This window comes from Serinus canaria, chromosome 1, assembly GCF_022539315.1.
Source record: "Serinus canaria isolate serCan28SL12 chromosome 1, serCan2020, whole genome shotgun sequence".
Taxonomy (NCBI): domain Eukaryota; kingdom Metazoa; phylum Chordata; class Aves; order Passeriformes; family Fringillidae; genus Serinus; species Serinus canaria.
Window position 1 is genome coordinate 90,256,783 of NC_066313.1, and position 18,675 is coordinate 90,275,457.

At 41.3% G+C, this 18,675-nt stretch overlaps 1 protein-coding gene across 4 annotated transcripts in view; it reads right to left on the minus strand.

The window, feature by feature from the left end:
* Window positions 1–18,675, minus strand: part of COL4A2 (collagen type IV alpha 2 chain) — a 141,166-nt gene that overhangs the window by 16,596 nt on the left and 105,895 nt on the right. For 3 of the 4 annotated variants that reach the window (XM_050974367.1, XM_050974363.1, XM_050974369.1), the window contains exons 21-33: window positions 18,478–18,570; window positions 18,011–18,177; window positions 14,288–14,360; window positions 14,093–14,199; window positions 12,792–12,993; window positions 11,966–12,025; window positions 11,142–11,204; window positions 7,161–7,268; window positions 5,766–5,987; window positions 3,476–3,637; window positions 2,823–2,993; window positions 1,564–1,707; window positions 169–294 (exon numbers count right to left, since the gene is read on the minus strand). In XM_050974367.1, the coding sequence (XP_050830324.1) occupies window positions 169–294; window positions 1,564–1,707; window positions 2,823–2,993; window positions 3,476–3,637; window positions 5,766–5,987; window positions 7,161–7,268; window positions 11,142–11,204; window positions 11,966–12,025; window positions 12,792–12,993; window positions 14,093–14,199; window positions 14,288–14,360; window positions 18,011–18,177; window positions 18,478–18,570 (1,698 nt within the window). The remainder of the gene's footprint in view (window positions 1–168; window positions 295–1,563; window positions 1,708–2,822; window positions 2,994–3,475; window positions 3,638–5,765; window positions 5,988–7,160; window positions 7,269–11,141; window positions 11,205–11,965; window positions 12,026–12,791; window positions 12,994–14,092; window positions 14,200–14,287; window positions 14,361–18,010; window positions 18,178–18,477; window positions 18,571–18,675) is intronic. The other variant, XM_050974372.1, reaches the window with a different exon arrangement.

The following is an 18,675-nucleotide window of genomic DNA, read 5'->3' on the forward strand; positions in this document are numbered from 1 at the left end:
TGACTCTGTGAAATGCATCCAGGAGCTCAGTTTTTGCTGTCAGAGACCTTGCTGGGGAGGCTGCAGCCAAGGGGTACAAGGAGCAGGGAATATTTAATTTGGTAGCCGAGAAAAAGCACTTAATGTGAGTTCTGAATGTGATTGCCTTGTTTTACTATGACCACTGACCTTTTAAGCCAAAGAATCCCTTTGTGCCCCTTTCTCCAACATCTCCTTTTTCACCTTTAACTTCCATCATCATGCTGGGCATGAGCTTTGGAGGGTCTCCTGGGGGGCCTTGATCCCCACGGTCACCTAAAGGGTAAAAAGCCCAACCATGTTACAAAATGCTAGTCAGCAGCACAGTCAGAAAAGGTGATCAGAAGAGTGAATTAGGAAAAAGGAATGACCTTGCCCAAGCTACAGAAAATCCACTTGCATGAAAAGTAACCTGTGTCAATACAACATGGCAGTGCAAGAGTCACGCTTAAGAAAACATGAAAACTGAGTTAAACTTTTGTACATACAATCCTGGGAGTTGGACCCAGACTCCTCTGTGATAGATAATTTATCTCTCAGCAGATCAGTTAGGAATCATGTTTTTATTAAAAAAAGCCCCAAAATCATGGTTTATTAAAAAACCCAGGAAGCACCATGGAGAAAGCACAGGAAAGTAGTTTAGTTCTAGTGCAAAGGAAATTCTCAATCAAAGAGCCTTGGGCAAAAGAAAGTGTTTGGATTTGCTACCAGCTATAGTGTTCATTTTCTGGACTTTATCGTTACTGGTGATATCAGTAAATAATGTCCAGAAGAAGGGACCCATATAGACTCTATGAATGTCTTTAGCTCTTTGTGAGGTGCAGAGACAGGCCAGCAACCCAGACTTGTCTCTATGATTATGCACTGTCTCATATTTCTTCAACAAGAAGTGTATTTGCACTTCTCTTCACAGGGGCTGTTTTCACACATGTCTTTTGCTGAGACTGTTGCTGGGATCACTGTTCTGCAACCCCTGAATTGCAGACACTTTTTTTAAAGAATACCAATCTCAGGGTCCCTAGAAAGAACATTTTGGTCTTGTGGCAAAACATTTATTTAAAGGCAATTGTGTGTAATCAAAAGAGGACTGAGTTACAGTTTTCCTTTCACCAACAATACCAGCTGAACATTTGTGAGTTTTAAAAACTTTTAAGTTTTTCATAATGTTTGTGAATTTAAACTACTTAATTGACTGTTGTTCTGAATATTTAACTGTCTTTGCAGTGCAACTAGAGAAAAATCCAAATATTCTCTCCCAGGCACCTCACACTTCCTGGGAAAATGCTCTCCTGACTTCTGCACATGTCCAGGGGTGCCACTATCTGAGTTCAGATGAGTAATAAGATATTTGTCTCCAGCCTTAAGTGTGTAAAGACGTAACCTTTCCCTGAGTCTAAAATCCAGGCCTCTTGGCCAGAGGCCCATGTGTGAAATAGGTGGAGGAATGTCTGAGCTAAATTTAACATGTGAAAAATGTGTCTTCATTGCAAAATAGTTCTGCAGATGTGAAGAGCAAACACACTAGTACCACCCATAAGCAAATACCTTTAAAGCCACGTGCACCCTGTGAGCCTTTATCTCCCTGAGGCCCAAGAGGGCCAAATTCTCCTTTGATTCCCTTGATGCCTGGTCTTCCTTTCAGGCCTGTCATGCCTTTGAAACCATCAATGCCAGGTGAACCTTTCAAGCCTTTAAGAAAGAAGGGGAAGAGAACTGTTACTTTAGATTTCTGCAAACTAGGTAAACATGAACCAACAACACATGACTAAAATGGTATGGAAACTTCAGTGCAGCAGTACCTATTTTTCAGGTGCCTTGATGCCTACAGCAATCCGTGGGTTTGGAGCAGGCACCCAAGCGCTCCAAAAGCTAGCAGAGCTCCTGAGGTAGTGTGCTCTCAGGAGTACATGAACCTGCCTCAACTGGCCAAGAAGAGATGTTGTGGAGATGACCAGAACTACTGCATTCTTCTGAGAGATCAGTAGAACCCCTGTCCTAGAGATGAGCTTGAGACATGTACCTAGTTCCACACTGGGCTTGTACTCAGCCTGGTCTACATGTAGAGATACAAATCATGGGTCTAGGACTGGCTGGTCCTTTCTCACCAAAAATTCCCCTACTTCTCTTTTCTAAACAAGAGAATGCTGTTTTACATGGGAAATGCTAACAAACAGATCTTAATTTCTCTCAGTTGAGAGCTGATCAGTACTCCAGAGCTAGTCTTGTCCTGTCCTTCCAACTGATGAAATTGAAACATGCATTTTTAAGCATGCTTTGTGCTCAGCTTGGCTTCACATGGAATTAAACCCTCTTGAAACTCCCTGTGTGGTGTAGGCAATGTGCATTACACATATGTGCTGTCTTGTGGCTGGTAGGTGAGAATCTCACATTCTCAACATAACACCAGTATCCTAAAGTCACCATTGAGGTCTTGTGTCTGGCATTGCTCAGTTCACAGCTCCTAGCTTTTAAAAACTTTAAAGCCAATGTTTGGGGAAACATCTCTTAAATTTCAATGGGACAAGGGTAAGACTTTTAGAGAGAAAAGAGTAAATACTGTGCATTTTTTAAAATGAGAAATAAAACAGCCATTGCTCTTCTAAATAGGGCTGCATATCACAAGCTAGCACTGTGCCAAGCTCAACATAGGGGAAAATAGGCAGTGATTTTGGAATATATTAGGCACATGACCCTAATTCTACTCTTTTAAATAGAGGGAGAGCAGCAGAGAATATGTCTAGTTCATGTCTGCACAGAAAAGCTTTAATCAACTACTGCTTTCAAAGCAGCAGTCCAGAGCTCACCTTTATCTCCTGGAAAGCCATCCATTCCACTTATGCCAGGGGGACCAGTCACACCACGTATACCCGGCAGTCCCGTGTGACCCATGTCACCTTTGTCACCAGACAGACCCTTCAGGCCCACGGGGCCAGGAAAACCTTGCTCACCATCTTCTCCCCTAGCACCAGGTGGACCTGTTGGGTAAATGTGAGAACAGGCAGAGTAAAAAAGGTTTGGACATAGATGATGATTTCATACACAGTAGCTCAAGAGGGAGAAAACTGCTGTCCTACCAACTTCATATCAAATTGGGGAAATCAGGATTTTTTCGCCAAAGAATTGCAGAAATTATTTTAAAGATAAAGTAGCTCATCAACATGAACCAGCCTTGCTACCAGTTTGGTTCCACATCCACTTACAACAGGACCTTCCCCTCTTCTTTAATCTAAGAGTCAAACTCCTTTTCCATAAGCCTACACTCATTTGATGGCTTCTTTTTTCCAGTCTGCCAGCAGCCAGCTCTGACCTGACTTGGTAGGTGGCTACAGAAAGAAAAGCAGCAGCTCTGCCTGTGAAGATCATTCCCAAACTTAACTGTCTGCTGTGGAAACCTTACAGTTGCCCTGCCACAGAGGACTAGCAGGAGGAATGACACAGGACTGCGCTACTTCCTCACCGAGAGGTCCTTGAGAGCCAGGGCCACCATCTGGCCCACGGTTTCCTGGTGGTCCTGGGAATCCATGTGCTCCTGGTGTTCCTGGTAATCCCATCAAACCAGGGAGACCCTGTGGCCCTGGATCTCCTTTGGGTCCTGGCAAACCTGGGCTACCATCCGCTCCTAAAAGACCAAAATTATGCATTAGAGAGCATCATATGTAGAGAACATGTTTTATATATTTCTCCTGTGTACACCCTAGGCTTCCAAGGTGTGCTTTTCCTTTGAAAATTCAGTAAGAACAAGAAAAGCAAATTAAAGGACTGGTCTTTAGATTTAACATAATTGATGTTAACAGCAATGAACTCCATATTTGCATCAGATAGGTTGAGTGACTCTTTCAAATTAATTGTAATTATTTGGCACCATGTGGATATACATGCAGGTCTCTTTCAGTTTTAATCCAAATCTTTCTGTTTTAATCCAGATAATTCTGTTATTCCTGATCTCCCTGTCACATATATCTTATAAGAACTGAATCAAGCAGCTGACTGAACCACTGAAATGATGCTATGTATCTTCTCTAAAAATTTTATATGTAGGAAAAGTAACATTTAAGACAGATGGTGGGATCTGTGTTATTGTTTAGTAATTTTCATGTAAGGTCATTACAAGGCATTCTGTAAGACTGATACAAATTCCTAAGCAAAAAGGCCCTAATTTTGACTTCATGCACTGGGTGAAAAATTTTGACTCTTCCATAAATGAGTAAAGAGGGCGTTAAGTTTTAAAAAGATAATGCCTGCTTTTCATTCAGACTGGAGAAGCAGCAGCATACAAATAGTACATGACATTTAAAATCCAGGTCAAGTGGATCTCCTTCTCTTTTTTCAGGTTTTACATCAGTGTAAGTCCATTGGCTTGACTGTAGTTAAATGAGCTTTATAACTGTGGTCATTTAAAGCGGGTTTTCTCAACAACAGCATGCAGGCTTTAGTTTGCTATTCTAAATGAAGTGGCAAAGGTGGTATAAAGGAATCCCTAGTAATTTAATGTAAAATTTAAAAAATTCATACTTGTATAAAAATTCACATGCTATCTGGAGCCATTCTGTCAGAACTGTAAAATAAATCAAGAACAGACAAAGTAGATTTTTATTTTCACTGTTTTTTTTACTATTGAAAACTTAGTTCTACAAAAATGCTTACATGAGGGTGCAAAGTCACACCATATTATTTTTTTTTCAAACAAAATTGGATTTCATCCCCTCTTCAGAGATGTTAGTGATGTTTTCTGCCTTTTCTCAAACTTGTTAAAGGCCAGAGAGCTGCTTTCATCCCTTTCATTCACTCTGGGGCTCTACTGCAGGTGAAACCAACTCTCCTCATTTCAAATAAATCTGAGAAGATGATGCTCTTCTTTATTTATTTTCATCAAAAATCATGAGAAGGATATCCAAAACTAGTTCCTGTGACAAACCTTGCTTCGAGCTAGTCATACAATTACTACTCCTTTCTCAGTTCCACACCAGGGGAAGGGGGTAATCATCAGTCCTAAATTTAATTATGGGTCCAAATGCAATTGAAACTGTGTAGCAGGGTATGCTAAATTCCCACATGTGCTTTTGAAAGCCCTTCACAGAGCTGAGAGAGTGAAAAAATCAGATTTTTTATAGTCTGTGATATAGCAAACTAAAATGAACACCCTGAAGTTATTTATAAGTATATAATATTATCTTTTTCTTATTGTGAGTGCCCAAAGACTGACAAGGTAAAATAGCTTATTAGCAGTTATCTAATTCTTAATGTCTTAGCTAAAATTCAAGAATTCAGCACTACTGCAATGTGCTTATCAGCAAAGCCATGCAATACCCAGACACATTTTTTTGGTGGGAAAAAAATCTCAGTAATACTGCTGTATGTAAGTGAAAAGCCAGGATAATAGTGACACCAGCATTCCCTTAACTACAGTGGAAAAAAATTAGCAGTACATCTGAAAGCAACAACGATGAGCAAAGTCTGGTTCTCTGCTATCCTCCTGTAGTTGATTTCATGTAGAGCAGTATGAAGGACTGCAAATGAACATAAGCAAAGGATCTCCAGAAAGCGTTCAGAGGAGCCAGGCATGTTGGCAACAGCTGACACAGAAGTGGAAAGAATGGGAGATCACCAGGCACTGGGAATTGATAGTGAGGGCATCAGTCCTCTGACACATCCTAACGTGGTCTCTTCCTACTCTCACATCCCTACAATTTGGCTGCATTTGTATCACACTCTTAGGCAAACCTTTCCTTATTAGAAGAAGCTGTTACCTCTGGTTCCTGGTACTCCTTGATCTCCTGGTGCACCTTTCAGCCCTGGAAAGCCAGGGAGGCCGACATCCCCTCGGGCCCCTGCTGCTGCTCCAAAAACATCACCAGGAAGGCCCTTTGGTCCTGGTACTCCTGGAGCTCCAGATTTTCCTGTAAGGCCTGGGTGTCCCTGCAGTCCAGGTAGCCCATTGGGGCCTCTGTCTCCCCTGGGTCCAGTGAAACCTATAAATAAAGCAGGACTAGGCATCACAGAGTACACTACAAATACTGGAGTTCAAATCCTGGATATACCAACATGATGTTCCCATCACCACAAATGACAAGGTAAAGGCTTCTTGAGCACTGGAAAACTGGGGCTGGACTGAAAGTTAAGCCCAAGCATTGGTGAAAGATAGCATGGAAAACTGCAGGGGATTGCTCCCTGGGGCCTGGGAACCATATGGGAGCCCTAATACAGCAATCAGAGCACTCTGTGGAGCTTACCAGGGGAGGTGGATGTAAGTGGTCCTACCCTATGCTGCACAGAGCCATGCTGTGTGATGCATCCCTTGATGCATCAGGATGCACCAGGACATGCACCAGCTCTTTTGCTTTCTCTATTGCTACTGTAGATGTTGTAGATGAGTCCAGAGAACACTGCCAGGCCATGTGCTGCCTGAAGGCAAAACACCACCTGGCACTGGATTTGGGAAACTTTGCAGCACTTCCTGTTAGGATTTAGGACTCTGAAATCAGATCTCTCAAAAAAATTTCCAGAGAGCTCATAAATTAAGTCACATCAATGGCTTCTGTAACGGGGCACAGAAAAAACCCCAAACAACTCATTACCCATTTCTCTGACCAAATAAATTTGGTCAACCACAGGGAAGTGGTAGTTTCATGAGACAATTCCTGTAATTCTTGATGGACTGACTGATGACTTGTGAGCACACACACCCACTGCAGCTTATACTTGCATGCCAGTGAATGAATCACCTGTGCAGTGGCACACAAACAGGCTCATTTATACTAATGTTGGAAAGAATGAAATGGAAGTACTAAAATTATTATTTTCTTTCTTTCTTCATCATCACTATAAGTAAAATGCGCTTGGAGTCTAAAATATCTTGTTATTGAATTTCTTTATGAGAATTTCATGAATTTTTACCGTCACATTTATAATTCTGAATAATAAAGCAGATTGTAAAAGGTTGGCATCTATGAAATTTTTCATCATTATGGAAGTTGCAAGAAATACTTCTGGATTTGAAAAGTAATATTTTTGTCTAATGGCTTATTGATTCAATGTAGAAGGGAAGATAAGTGAAAATGTACCTAGAATCAAGTATTTGTGTTTAAGTGACTTCAGTAAAAAGGTCAAAAGTATATAAAGAATGACTAATTATTTCAAGATACCTGGAGGACCTGGGAGTCCTTCCCGACCTGGATCACCTCGTGTACCATTTAGCCCTGGGAAACCCATTGGACCTGGATCACCTGGGAATCCTCTTGCACCTTTTGCACCTAAATTATGTAAAAGAAAGTATGAAAGTGTGATCTGAACAAACGAAACAGAAACGTGCATATAATGTAAAAAAAAGCTAGGAGTAAATACCATCATGATGTGTTTCTGGATGCAAAGATGAAACCTTAAAAAAAATAATTAATGGGGCTATAAAGTAGCTCTTTAGAAGTATTCAAGATCCCAAAACATGGACCAAAAATCTAGGTTAAGTGCTTTTACAAACATGGATTAATCTGACTTAAAGACTAATGATATGGAGACTACTAGGGTAAAGATAATTGGTTTCACAGACTTCTGGAGCTTTTCAATATTTTGTAAATTAAGGCTTTTAGATTAAGGTCAAAAGGCAATGTCAAAAAAGAATGTTCACAGAAATGGGCACAGATGAGATGCTGTAGGAAGAAAAAAAAATTCCTTTCCCTGCTAAAGTGATCACAGAACAAGAGCAGACTGCCTTAGATAACCAAGAAGCAGAAATGTAAGGCTAAAGGTTAGATCTAATAATCCCTCAAAATGAATACAAATTAACTAGCCTACTTACTATATTTGTAACATTACAGGTCTAGAGATTTCCTAGTAAAAGAAAGGATGTGCCCTGGAAAAAAAAAAGGGATGTGCTAATTCTTCAGGCACTGACCTCTTGTTCATACTGATTTTCCTCCTGACAGCTAAAATGATACCTCCTTCCCTTGTGATACAGTATTTGACATTTCAATAAGGGCAAATATTACTGGTTTTTAACATCTCTGTAGGATTCCTTTGTTATGTTTCAAAAATCATATATTTTTTCCCATGCAATAGTTTTATTACATGAGTTTCATTAATCCACTGTATTACAAGATCAAGATTTTTGGTAAAGTTCTTTGAAAATAATTCCTGGGAAATGCTTTGCTCCACTATGCTCCCCAGCACTTTGAACTTTATCAGTTCCCAGCTCAGGCTGGAAGGTCAACAACATGCTTTAACATTTAAAATGTTGCTGCTTAGCATCACCATGAAGTACAACTCCTTTATTCATTATTGAAAGGAAGTTTCTCTCCCTAACTATGACAAACCAAGGGAAATGTCAGTTGGATTTTGATGCTTTCTTCCACTTTAGTTTTCTGAAATTTATATTATTTAACCATGATTATTTGTAGTTTTAACTATCCTTTGTGAAGGGGAGCAGGAAACACTTAAAAAAATGAGAAATCAGGGGCACATAACCAGCCAATGCAGTGTGCATGATATTTCACTGTGCTGTACAGGACTCTTCAGTGCTGTACAGGACTATTTTTTCTCTCCTTATACGAAAAGTAACTTCTCAGAAAGAAATCAAAAGGAAAATCTTAGGCTTTCAGGTCTCAATGAAAAACTCCCATGTGCCTCTTACCCAAATGGCATCTGGTCTTGTTTCCCATCTGCAATAACTGGCTTTCATTAATTCTGTTCAGTATTGCACTAGCTAAAAAGCCATGTGAAAGAAGGGGCAGAGGAAGAATACATCCACTGCTTACCACATATTTCAATAAGTCAATATGTGATGTTAGCTGGTGATAACATGTGCCAAACAGCAGCATGAAAAAAGTTTTTATTTTGGCAATGTAATGTCTGGTTTGCAAATATTTTAGTTGTCTGAGACAGAAACTAGCTTAAAATTTTTATTCAACAGCAATAGTGTAGATTTTGAGACTCCTGAATAAACACAATGTTTGTGTGTGTTGCCAGGAATCTCAAGGAGCACAAGGACACGAGGGTGGCAGGCTATAAAGATGGCTCCTTGCTTGACACACTGTGTGCCATTAGCACCTAGGACACTGAGAGACCTGATTGTCCACAGAGGAGCTCCATGCTGGCTGAACAAAAGATGGGAAATCTTGTGGACAAACCACTTCACTCCAAGCAGACAATGAAAATGGTGTAAAGGAGGTGCTGGTGCTTTGTGCTGGTTTGGCCAAGGTGGGTAGGAATGATGCTCCAGACAACTCAACTGACACAGCTATGGTGAAAAGCTGTGGAAGTGTGTCCTTTTCCTCCCAGGCTTCTGGTTCCAGAACTGCCTCTGGAATTGATTGAAAGGCAGCTACAAACAGAGTTCTGCACTGGGCTCTGCAAGGGGCCCTTCCCAGGTTTTGGAGAGAGAGGATGAAAAACAAGTCTTAAAAAAAAATCTTAAAATTACTAAAGCATGTAAGCTAACAAAGGCAGAGAAAGATCTGTTAAACAGCTAACCAAGAATACGAAATGTAAAACACATGAAACAGCATCACTTGTGTTACAGCAGTCTTACAGCTGGGAGTTCAATCTGACTGTGCTCACTGAAAGAAAAACCTTCAGGCTCATATGAATGAAAATAAACAAATCATATTCAGGAAAAAACCTAAAAATATTGCAAAGAAAACAAGAAGCCATGATCCTACCAATAAACTTAGGCACTAGGACTAAGGAAACCCAGATAATCTTTCAACAGAGATAAAATGTTTCCTTTTAAGATGCATTAGTCTGTGATAAATCAATTAATCAATCCACGATGTCATAATAAACCTTGTGCTGGAAAAAAAAAAAAAAAAAGAGCTTGACCTTAAAATTTATACTCCAGAACTCTAAACTTGGCTAAAGCACAGAAACAGATGCATCAAGAATTTTACATTTACCAAAATCTGAAGGACCCAGCTATGTCTTTTGTCAGTGTCTTTACAGCTGGTGATGAGAAGGATTTATTGACAAACAGTTTTATTGCCTAGGCTGGGAGTACATAAGTTTATAGGAACTATCAGTGCTGGTCAGACATTCCCCCTTCAAGGCCAGTCATTATGACCACCCAGCACACCTTGCCCATGTGTCTCAATTCCATGTCACACAGTCCCTCAGGCTCTGTCCTTTCCTCTTGGAAGGAGGTGTGTCATCATTGAGTCAGGAACAGGGATGATGTGACATACAGACTCTAGGTCTATTCAGAAGGCAAATCTGAATTTATCACAAACCCGTTCTTTTATGCACCATTCCAATAGAGGTGGGCCTGGTTGGTCATTTAATCAACACCCTGTCACACCATTGCCTAATTTAAAAGAGACCTTTTGGTAAACATCTTCTGAGAAAACATCTGTTCAAAACACCAGATGCAGGATTGTTTTAATTCTTTCTCTCAGCCTTCTCAAAACTCCCCAGAACAATTCCTGGGAAAGTTTATCTGGCTTCTCCCTCTCTGACTAAACTGTCACATCCACGGGTGCCCCTTTTTGTTTAAAGGAGGAGGGGCGTTTATAATCCCCTGTAGGGCTCTTTGCAGAAGGAAAACAAACACAGCTCAGAGGTGGGGAACCCTCAGTGGTGGGGAGGCCCAGGATGAGCAGGTGGCCCCTCTGGGCTAGGAGGGACCAGCTCTGCAAGGCAGGTGTGTGACAGACTGGCTGTGCTGTGTCAGACAGCCTGGCCCAGACACTGAGCTGCACCATTGGGCTCACACTTGCTGAAGGAACTCTGTACAAAACTTGAAGGGGAACAGTGAGAAGCATCTGTCACAGTCCTCCATCCAATCCTTTTATCACCCTGCTCTCAGAGGACAGCATTTGCCTTGTGAGAGCTCAGTACACTCTCTAGCACTGAAGGCTCTGTATCCTCTTACCTGCATGTGGAGAATTGCAAACAGACTGTCCTTTCTGCCTTCTGCTTTGTGGCTGACACTCATTAGCAAAGGCAGGCTTAGCTCAGGAATGTGAAGTCAGCTGGGCTGCACACTGCTTAGATCTCTGGCAAGGTCAGGTTAATGCTGTGCTCCAAAGTAATTTCTAAAACTTGCTGTCTGCTAAGGCTCAGTTATACTTTATATGGCAAGATACCCTTCAAATGTAGTGTATGTGGGAAACCCAGTATGGGTAAAGGCAAAACATTACCTGTGGCTCCTGGCACTCCTGGCCTTCCTTGGGATCCCTTTGGTGGCCTTACACAGCCTGCACCTGCAAACAAAAAACCAAGTTAGTCACACTATACATGCTCCTGTACTGTCTCTCCATGTCTCTGGGCCTGCAGTTGAGACAGTTTCATTAAAAAAGGTGAAGAAAATTAACAAGCAAAGTCCTAATTTGAAAAGAAATTTTATTCTTCATTGAAAAAAAAAAAAAATGTCTACGTGTGGCATTTTCAGAGGAGCACTCAAGCTGATGTCTACCCCAAGAGCTCCTCTTCTTCCTATTTTACAGGAGTTATGGTGGCAGGTCCAGTTGGACCATCACAGGAAGGGTAGTCCAGCCTACTGTATTTTTCAGAATAAGAGAAATGCTTTGTTTCCCTATGGGTGGTTTATACCCATGAAGCAATCAAGTTAATTTTTGTAAAAATCTAATGTTTTTTCTTACATGTCACATGGCACTGAAAATCTTCACTCAGAGTTTTTCTTCTAAAAAAGTTGCTAAAATTTTCTTGGGCACCTAATTTCTGGTACTGTTTTTAGAGATTGCACAGTAATCATACCATAAACACTCAGGAGTGATGAAATAAAGAATCTCTGAATTGTAGAGCCAAAAGTGCAATAATTTTAGGAAATGTTAAATTTGATTAATTTAGTTTAGAGCTACATAGAGTATATGCATTTTGATTTGTGACCTAAAGTTCAAACAATTTACAACCAAGAGCATCCAAAGCAGTCATCAGAAGAAAGTATCAACCCATAAAAGCAGCATAATACTAAAGATATTCAAGCCATTTGTATGTACAGTACCTGACCATATTGGTTCAGTTGCATCTCCTCTAGGAAAGTCTTCAATGACCTGTCCACAGTCTGTGAGCAAAGAATTGGAAAACACAGTTATTATCTAAAGAGAAAAATTGCAAAAAGACAAAAAATGTTCTCAATTCTAACTAAAATGCCTATAAGATCAGCAGATAATGCATTCTCTTGTGTATTATGCACACCTACCACACAAATTTTTTGCTGTAACATACTGAACACTACCCACACACTGATTAGATCCAGGCCTAAAACCTATCCTGTGCATGGTAGGAGGCTGTCCCATGCACTATATAAGGTTGACGGGTGCTTGCTTAAGCTTGAATATTCTGCCAGGCTTCTTGAAGTGGAGGGAAAAAGCTCTGAGCTTGAGCCCTTCTGAATGTATACCTGGCATTGCTAGGCTTGGAAGGGACTTGAAAAGCTGCAGAAATGCTATGAGGAGCTTGAAGGGTGGAAGCATGATTTTCCCCGGTCAATTAAAAGATTATCTTGGCTGGGAAAAATCAGAGAAAACCACCTGTGGGATTTCCAATAGCAGGACATTGCTCCATTGCCTCCAACTGCTTGAAACCTGAAAAATGTTACTTGCTGGCACTAACACACTAATTCATGTTATTTCAAAACCTGATATGAAACTACTGGGACTTCTGAAGTATCTCCTTTTTTAAAATTTCTGGACAATACCAGCATTTTCTTTTACCCCACATAACCCCCAGCAAGCTGCCTCTTTTCAACAGTATGCTGGATAAATGCTGCACACAACTCAGAGTTGCTCTCCCACGGCTCTGATGTAGGACAGAGTCGTGTCTCTTACCTACTTGGCCAGGCTCTCCTGGCAGACCAGGCAGACCTGCAGATCCTGGGCTTCCAGCTTGTCCTTGGTCACCTGGAGGACCCCGGAAGCCTTTTGGACCAGGAAATCCTTCACCTGGCAGGCCTGCTTCTCCTGGAAAGCCCTTTGGGCCTAATTCACCTGGATAACCAGGATCACCAGGGAATCCTCTGATAGCATCACCCTGTGGGAAGTGAATGGAGGTGGTCACTGCTGACTTTGCAGAGAAACAACTCAAACAGTTGAACTGCTCTCATGAACAACATCTTACAGGCAGTAATTTCTCAAGTGTTGCATCCCGGCTCTTTTAATCAACACTGAAAGTAAAGTATTTAGGAAATAACCTGACTTTAATGTAGACCACATGGCAGTAAGGGCATGAGAGGAGTGTTCCTTGAGGGAACATTCCCCTAAAAATGTTGGTCCCTGAAAAGCACTTGGGCAATATGAATCAGTGCTGTGGAGGGGCTGCTGGTCCTTCCTGAAAAGCTCTAAGTTGATTTGGGGAGACGAAATGCATTGTTAGAGATGTTCCATTGTGGCATTTACTTCTGAGAAAAGCTGACATAAAAATACTCCCGGAAGATTTTTTCTCTGTCTGCACTCCCAGTGATATTTCTACACTACTGAATCAACATTCTACAAACATCATTAGAGAATGCTTTTCTTTCTTCAAAAGCAATATAAAGTACCATCTTCTCTGGTAGGAGAAGTACTGTGGTTTAGAGTGCCTAGTATAGCTCTTGCCCATCTTCAAATATGATATATGAGCATGCCAGTGGTTCAAAACATCATTTATGATGGGCCACAGGAATTCTTCTTGCAAGGTATTTAATTTTGACTACAGAAGGAAGTTAGAAAATGAGCAAAGACTACATGTCAAATTTCTAGATAGCTACAGTTAGTTAGGTGAATTGCTATCAAGCAATATGATGGCACAATGTACATTTTAAGAACATAAAATTGTAGTAAATTTTGCTTTTCTTCAACACAGTTGTACCAAAGCTATTGCAATTCAGTCACAAAGAATCTCAGAGTATAGTGAAGGAGTTGCTAATAAACCATACACTACCTCTTGTTGTTTAAGTAAAATGGAAATAAAAGTGAAAGATTTTTCTAAAAACCCTGAGAGTAAACCTGATGCTTAATGTATCAATAACCAGCAAACCCAGTCTAGTTTTGCATCCTTATCTGTGAGAGAAGGACAGGCTGGTGATCACAACTCCTCAGAACCAAGTGCATTAGTAGCTGGGTCTGGTGTATTTGCTGGACTTCTTGCTCACCGGAAGGCCAGGCTGTCCTGGTAAACCATCCAATCCATCTTTGCCTGGCAAACCATCTCCACCTCTGATTCCAGGCAGCCCAGGGTCTCCTCGGATCCCTTTGGTGCCTAAAGAAGACCTTCCATTGTGAGACCAATCTTTCATTAATACTATAAATATTAGGAAAAATACAGATGGTAAGAATTTTCACTCTACCTTTTGTAGTTACATGTAGAGAGTCTCCCTTTTCTCCTTTCCGCCCAGGAAATCCAGCTGGACCCGAATATCCCTGGTGTTACATACATTAAAAAAAATCAAAACCAAACAACAACTGCTTAAGAAATAAGTATCAAGATTTGCATTTCTACTGTACTGCTTGAAAAAAAAAAGCCTCCTTAAATTTTACTGTTTTCCTATTACTTTCCATGAATGATTTCCTCTTCAGTAATCCCATTCTTGTGCAGAACCTTTATTAATATGTTCTATCAGGACCAAGGTCTCTATGGCATTGTAGAGGACTGGGACACCAGTGGCTTTCCATGAGCTAGAGTCCTGCAGGTGACTGCAGGTCTGCTCTGGAGTTCTGCAGGACTGCTGCTGCAAAACTGGAGAAAACCTGGTGAATTACTCAGTGTTAGCCACTACAGAAAATGCCCCAAGCAACTCTTTGCTACCTTGGAAAAAACCTTAGGGTTCTACTGACATGCAATTCCTCCTGTGCACCACTCCCAAGGAGAACAACCTCGCAGCTGGCAGTGGATTGTGATTCAAACACTGTTCTGGGGCTGAAAATCTGCACCACCCTCATTTACCAGACAAGAACTTGGGCATAGAGGGATTAAATTATCAAATCATTTAATCAAATCGCAGACCTGTGGGAAGGCTTTGGTTAGACGGGAGGGCTGGAGGTCTGTGGCCCAGCCCAGCACCTGGAGATAGAGCAGGTTGCCCAGGGCCTTGCCTAGCTATGCACTGAAAATCTCCAAGGAGGGAAACCTTCTCTCTGGCAAAGACAAACTGTGGTGAAGCTAAAGTCCAATCTCTGGCATTCTTGACTCCTTGGCACAATGCTGGAACCTCCTCCTGAACAGCCCATCTGAAAGTGAAATTTCTAGCTGCTGTCCAAGAGCCTGGCAATCACAGAAACAAATCCATGTCCACGGTAGGTGCCAAGGCCCAGAGGTTACAGAGCCATTCACCAGTGATTGTTTTAGCTTTAGCTCTGAATAATTACACTCATGCTCACTAAAATATAATCTGTGCATGGCAGGTTTTCCTCAGCTCTTACAGAATTCCACGGCAGACACTGAATGAAAGGGATGTACCTGATAAATTTATTTTTTGTTTATAATACTCCTGTGCCAGATATGATTTTAAAGTGTGCCTTTGGCACCACTGTATTTCATTGACATTCTGGGTAAAAAGCATGTATAAAAACTATCTCAGCTGCAGGTCACTACAACAATGCAGGTTTGCACTTCTGTTAGTCAAAAGATTAGTTTTGATTATAAGCATTCTGCTTTACCTGGGACATATTTGAAAACTGCATTTTAATGTGACTGAAGCCAATCTGTACTCCATGGTAAAGTAATTTCTTTTGGATATCGATTTTTGTCAGACCAAAAGAAATCTCAATAAATTAAAATAATGCTGAATTACTGCATTAACACTGCACTAATAGCATGATATTCACATTGCTATTTTTTTTCTTCAAGATTTAGTTGTTATGTATAATACAATTTAGCACAGAGGTATTTTCAAAATATTTTACAGCTGCTTCTAATTTCTCTTTCTCTACAGAAAAAAAATCCTTTTGCTTGGGGTAAAGGGATAATGTAATTTTCAATAAATTGACACAGATCTCATCAAGATTAATTATATTTATCATCTACATATATAGATTGTTGAACATGCTTAAAAAATTATGGAGTGATTTTTGCCCCAGAATATGGACCAAGAATATATAAGCTACATTATTTTATTTTTTGAATTTGCTGTGCTATGTCTGTACATGTTTATACTTCTCTCCATTCTACAGTAACCTAAATTCTGGGATGAAGAATCTCAAAAGTAAGAAAGCCTAGCAGAAATTACAAGGTTTTAACTAAAGTATCAATATTATACTTTTGGAAATATTTCTGTCAAATTTTATTGACTTCTAGAAAGTATAGCTTTTCATAAAAGTATTTTGAATTTTTGCAAAAAAAAAAATCTACCTTTTCTGTTTTTTTTAAATACAGCCATAATAAAGTCAAAGTATTATATTTTAATTCTAAAAAATCCCAAACTTTAGATAGTTGTGAGTGAGCTTGGTTTTTTGATGTTCAGAAGAGCCTAAAGTACTAATTGAAAACATGTTTGCTCTGACATCTTTGGAGTTTACACTGGTACACAGTGATAGGAAAAGAGGAATGGTTTTATACTGACAGACAGTAGGTTTAGATTAGATATTAGGAAGAAATTCTTTACTGTAAGGGTGGTGAGGCCCTGAAGCAGGTACACAGACACAGAAGAGCTGTGGGTACCCTACCCCTGGAAATGTTCTAGGCCAAGAACACTTGGATGGGGTCCTGAGCAACCTGGTCTAGGGGAGAGTGCTCCATCCCATGGAAGGGGTTTGGAACTGAGTGATCTTTAAGGACCCTTCCAACCAAAAGCATTCTACAATCCTTTGATACACAAAATCAGCTTTTGGATCAGCATTACAAAGGGCTTATTCTAAAGTCACATCTCAGTCACACAGTCAGTCACATCTCTTGAGAGATGTGACTGACTGAAGCCAGTTGTGTCTGTGAGGAGCCACGATGCAGGCAGCACACCACATAGTACAGCACCTCTGTACCACCAACAAACAAGCTGTTGTGAGCCCCTTCCTCACTGTTACTGAACACTGTTTTTCAGAAAGACTACACTGTGAACAAGAGCCTTACATTTTATCAGTTTAACATGTGCAACCTATAAGCAACAACCTTAGATTACTACTGGATTTCTTTCCCTTCCCTGGTCAAATCATACTCAGTAGAGCAGCTCGAAAGGGTTCTGCTTTCTTCAGATGGAAGGTGGACTTCGGTTTATGGGGAAATCTTTCACCCTCCCCAAAATTTGCACTTCCATTCTAGCAAATTTTGGCCTTCTGGTATTTTGTGGGAGGGAAGTAGCGGAAGGAAGGAAAGTGACGGAAGGAAGTGGCGGAAGGAAGTGGCGGAAGGAAGGGGCTGAAGGAAGGGGCGGAAGGAAGGAAGGAAGGAAGGAAGGAAGGAAGGAAGGAAGGAAGGAAGGAAGGGGCGGAAGGGGCGGAAGGGGCGGAAGGGGCGGAAGGGGCGGAAGGGGCGGAAGGAAGGAAGGGGCGGAAGGAAGGAAGGAAGGGGCGGAAGGAAGGAAGGAAGGAAGGAAGGGGCGGAAGGAAGGGGCGGAAGGAAGGGGCGGAAGGGAAGGAAGGGGCGGAAGGGGCGGAAGGGGCGGAAGGGGCGGAAGGGGCGGAAGGGGCGGAAGGAAGGGGCGGAAGGAAGGGGCGGAAGGGGCGGAAGGAAGGGGCGGAAGGAAGGGGCGGAAGGAAGGAAGGAAGGAAGGAAGGAAGGAAGGAAGGAAGGAAGGAAGGAAGGAAGGAAGGGGCGGAAGGAAGGGGCGGAAGGAAGGGGCGGAAGGAAGGGGCGGAAGGAAGGGGCGGAAGGAAGGAAGGAAGGGGCGGAAGGAAGGAAGGAAGGAAGGAAGGAAGGAAGGAAGGAAGGAAGGAAGGAAGGAAGGAAGGAAGGAAGGAAGGAAGAAGGAAGGACGGAAGGACAGGACGGCAGGAGGGAGGGAGGGAGGGAGGGAGGGAGGGAGGGAGAGAAAGAAAGAAAATAATACTTTTTTCCATGGAGAATAGCTTGAGGTTTTGGATTTTTTTCCCATATAAAATTGGCATATAAAACTAAGCAATAAAAAAAACAACTATCTCACTTTTGCTCCAGGGAAGCCAGGAAGACCATGTGGTCCCTGATCACCAGGTTCTCCTTTCCTTCCAGGCTGGCCAGGGGTTCCTGGAAAGCCAGGAGGGCCACGGGGGCCAGTAGAGCCCCTTCTGAGCTCCTCACCCAAAAGGCATCTAGTGCAATCCCCTTCTTCACCTAAGGAAAAAATTGGAATGAGAAGAAAGCAAGCTGTATCAAAAACAAATATATGTGGAGCTGTATCCATCTTACATATAGACTTGAGAACATTTGAGTAGTTTCTCAAATACTTGAGAAAATGACGCCTATTTTTTTTCTGACAAGAATCCAACACAACATTTCTTGGTCATGTTAGCCCCAGATCAAGTTCATCAGTCCTCATGCATGTCATAGTTCAATAAACCCAGACTGAACACACTGGGGCTTTACATAAGACATAACAGCAGTTCATCTATTGAGTTATCTGTTGTAACCTACCTTTAGGTCCTTTTTGTCCTCTTGGCCCAGGAAAACCTTGTATACCATATCTACCTGGTGTTCCCTCTCGTCCTTTTAATCCAAAGAGAGGACCTAGAAGTTTAATTTAATAAAAATATAAATTCATCTACTGTAGATCTTTTTCTTTCATTCCTATTTCTTTGAACTGCAACACATTTTCCAGTTTCCCCTAACATC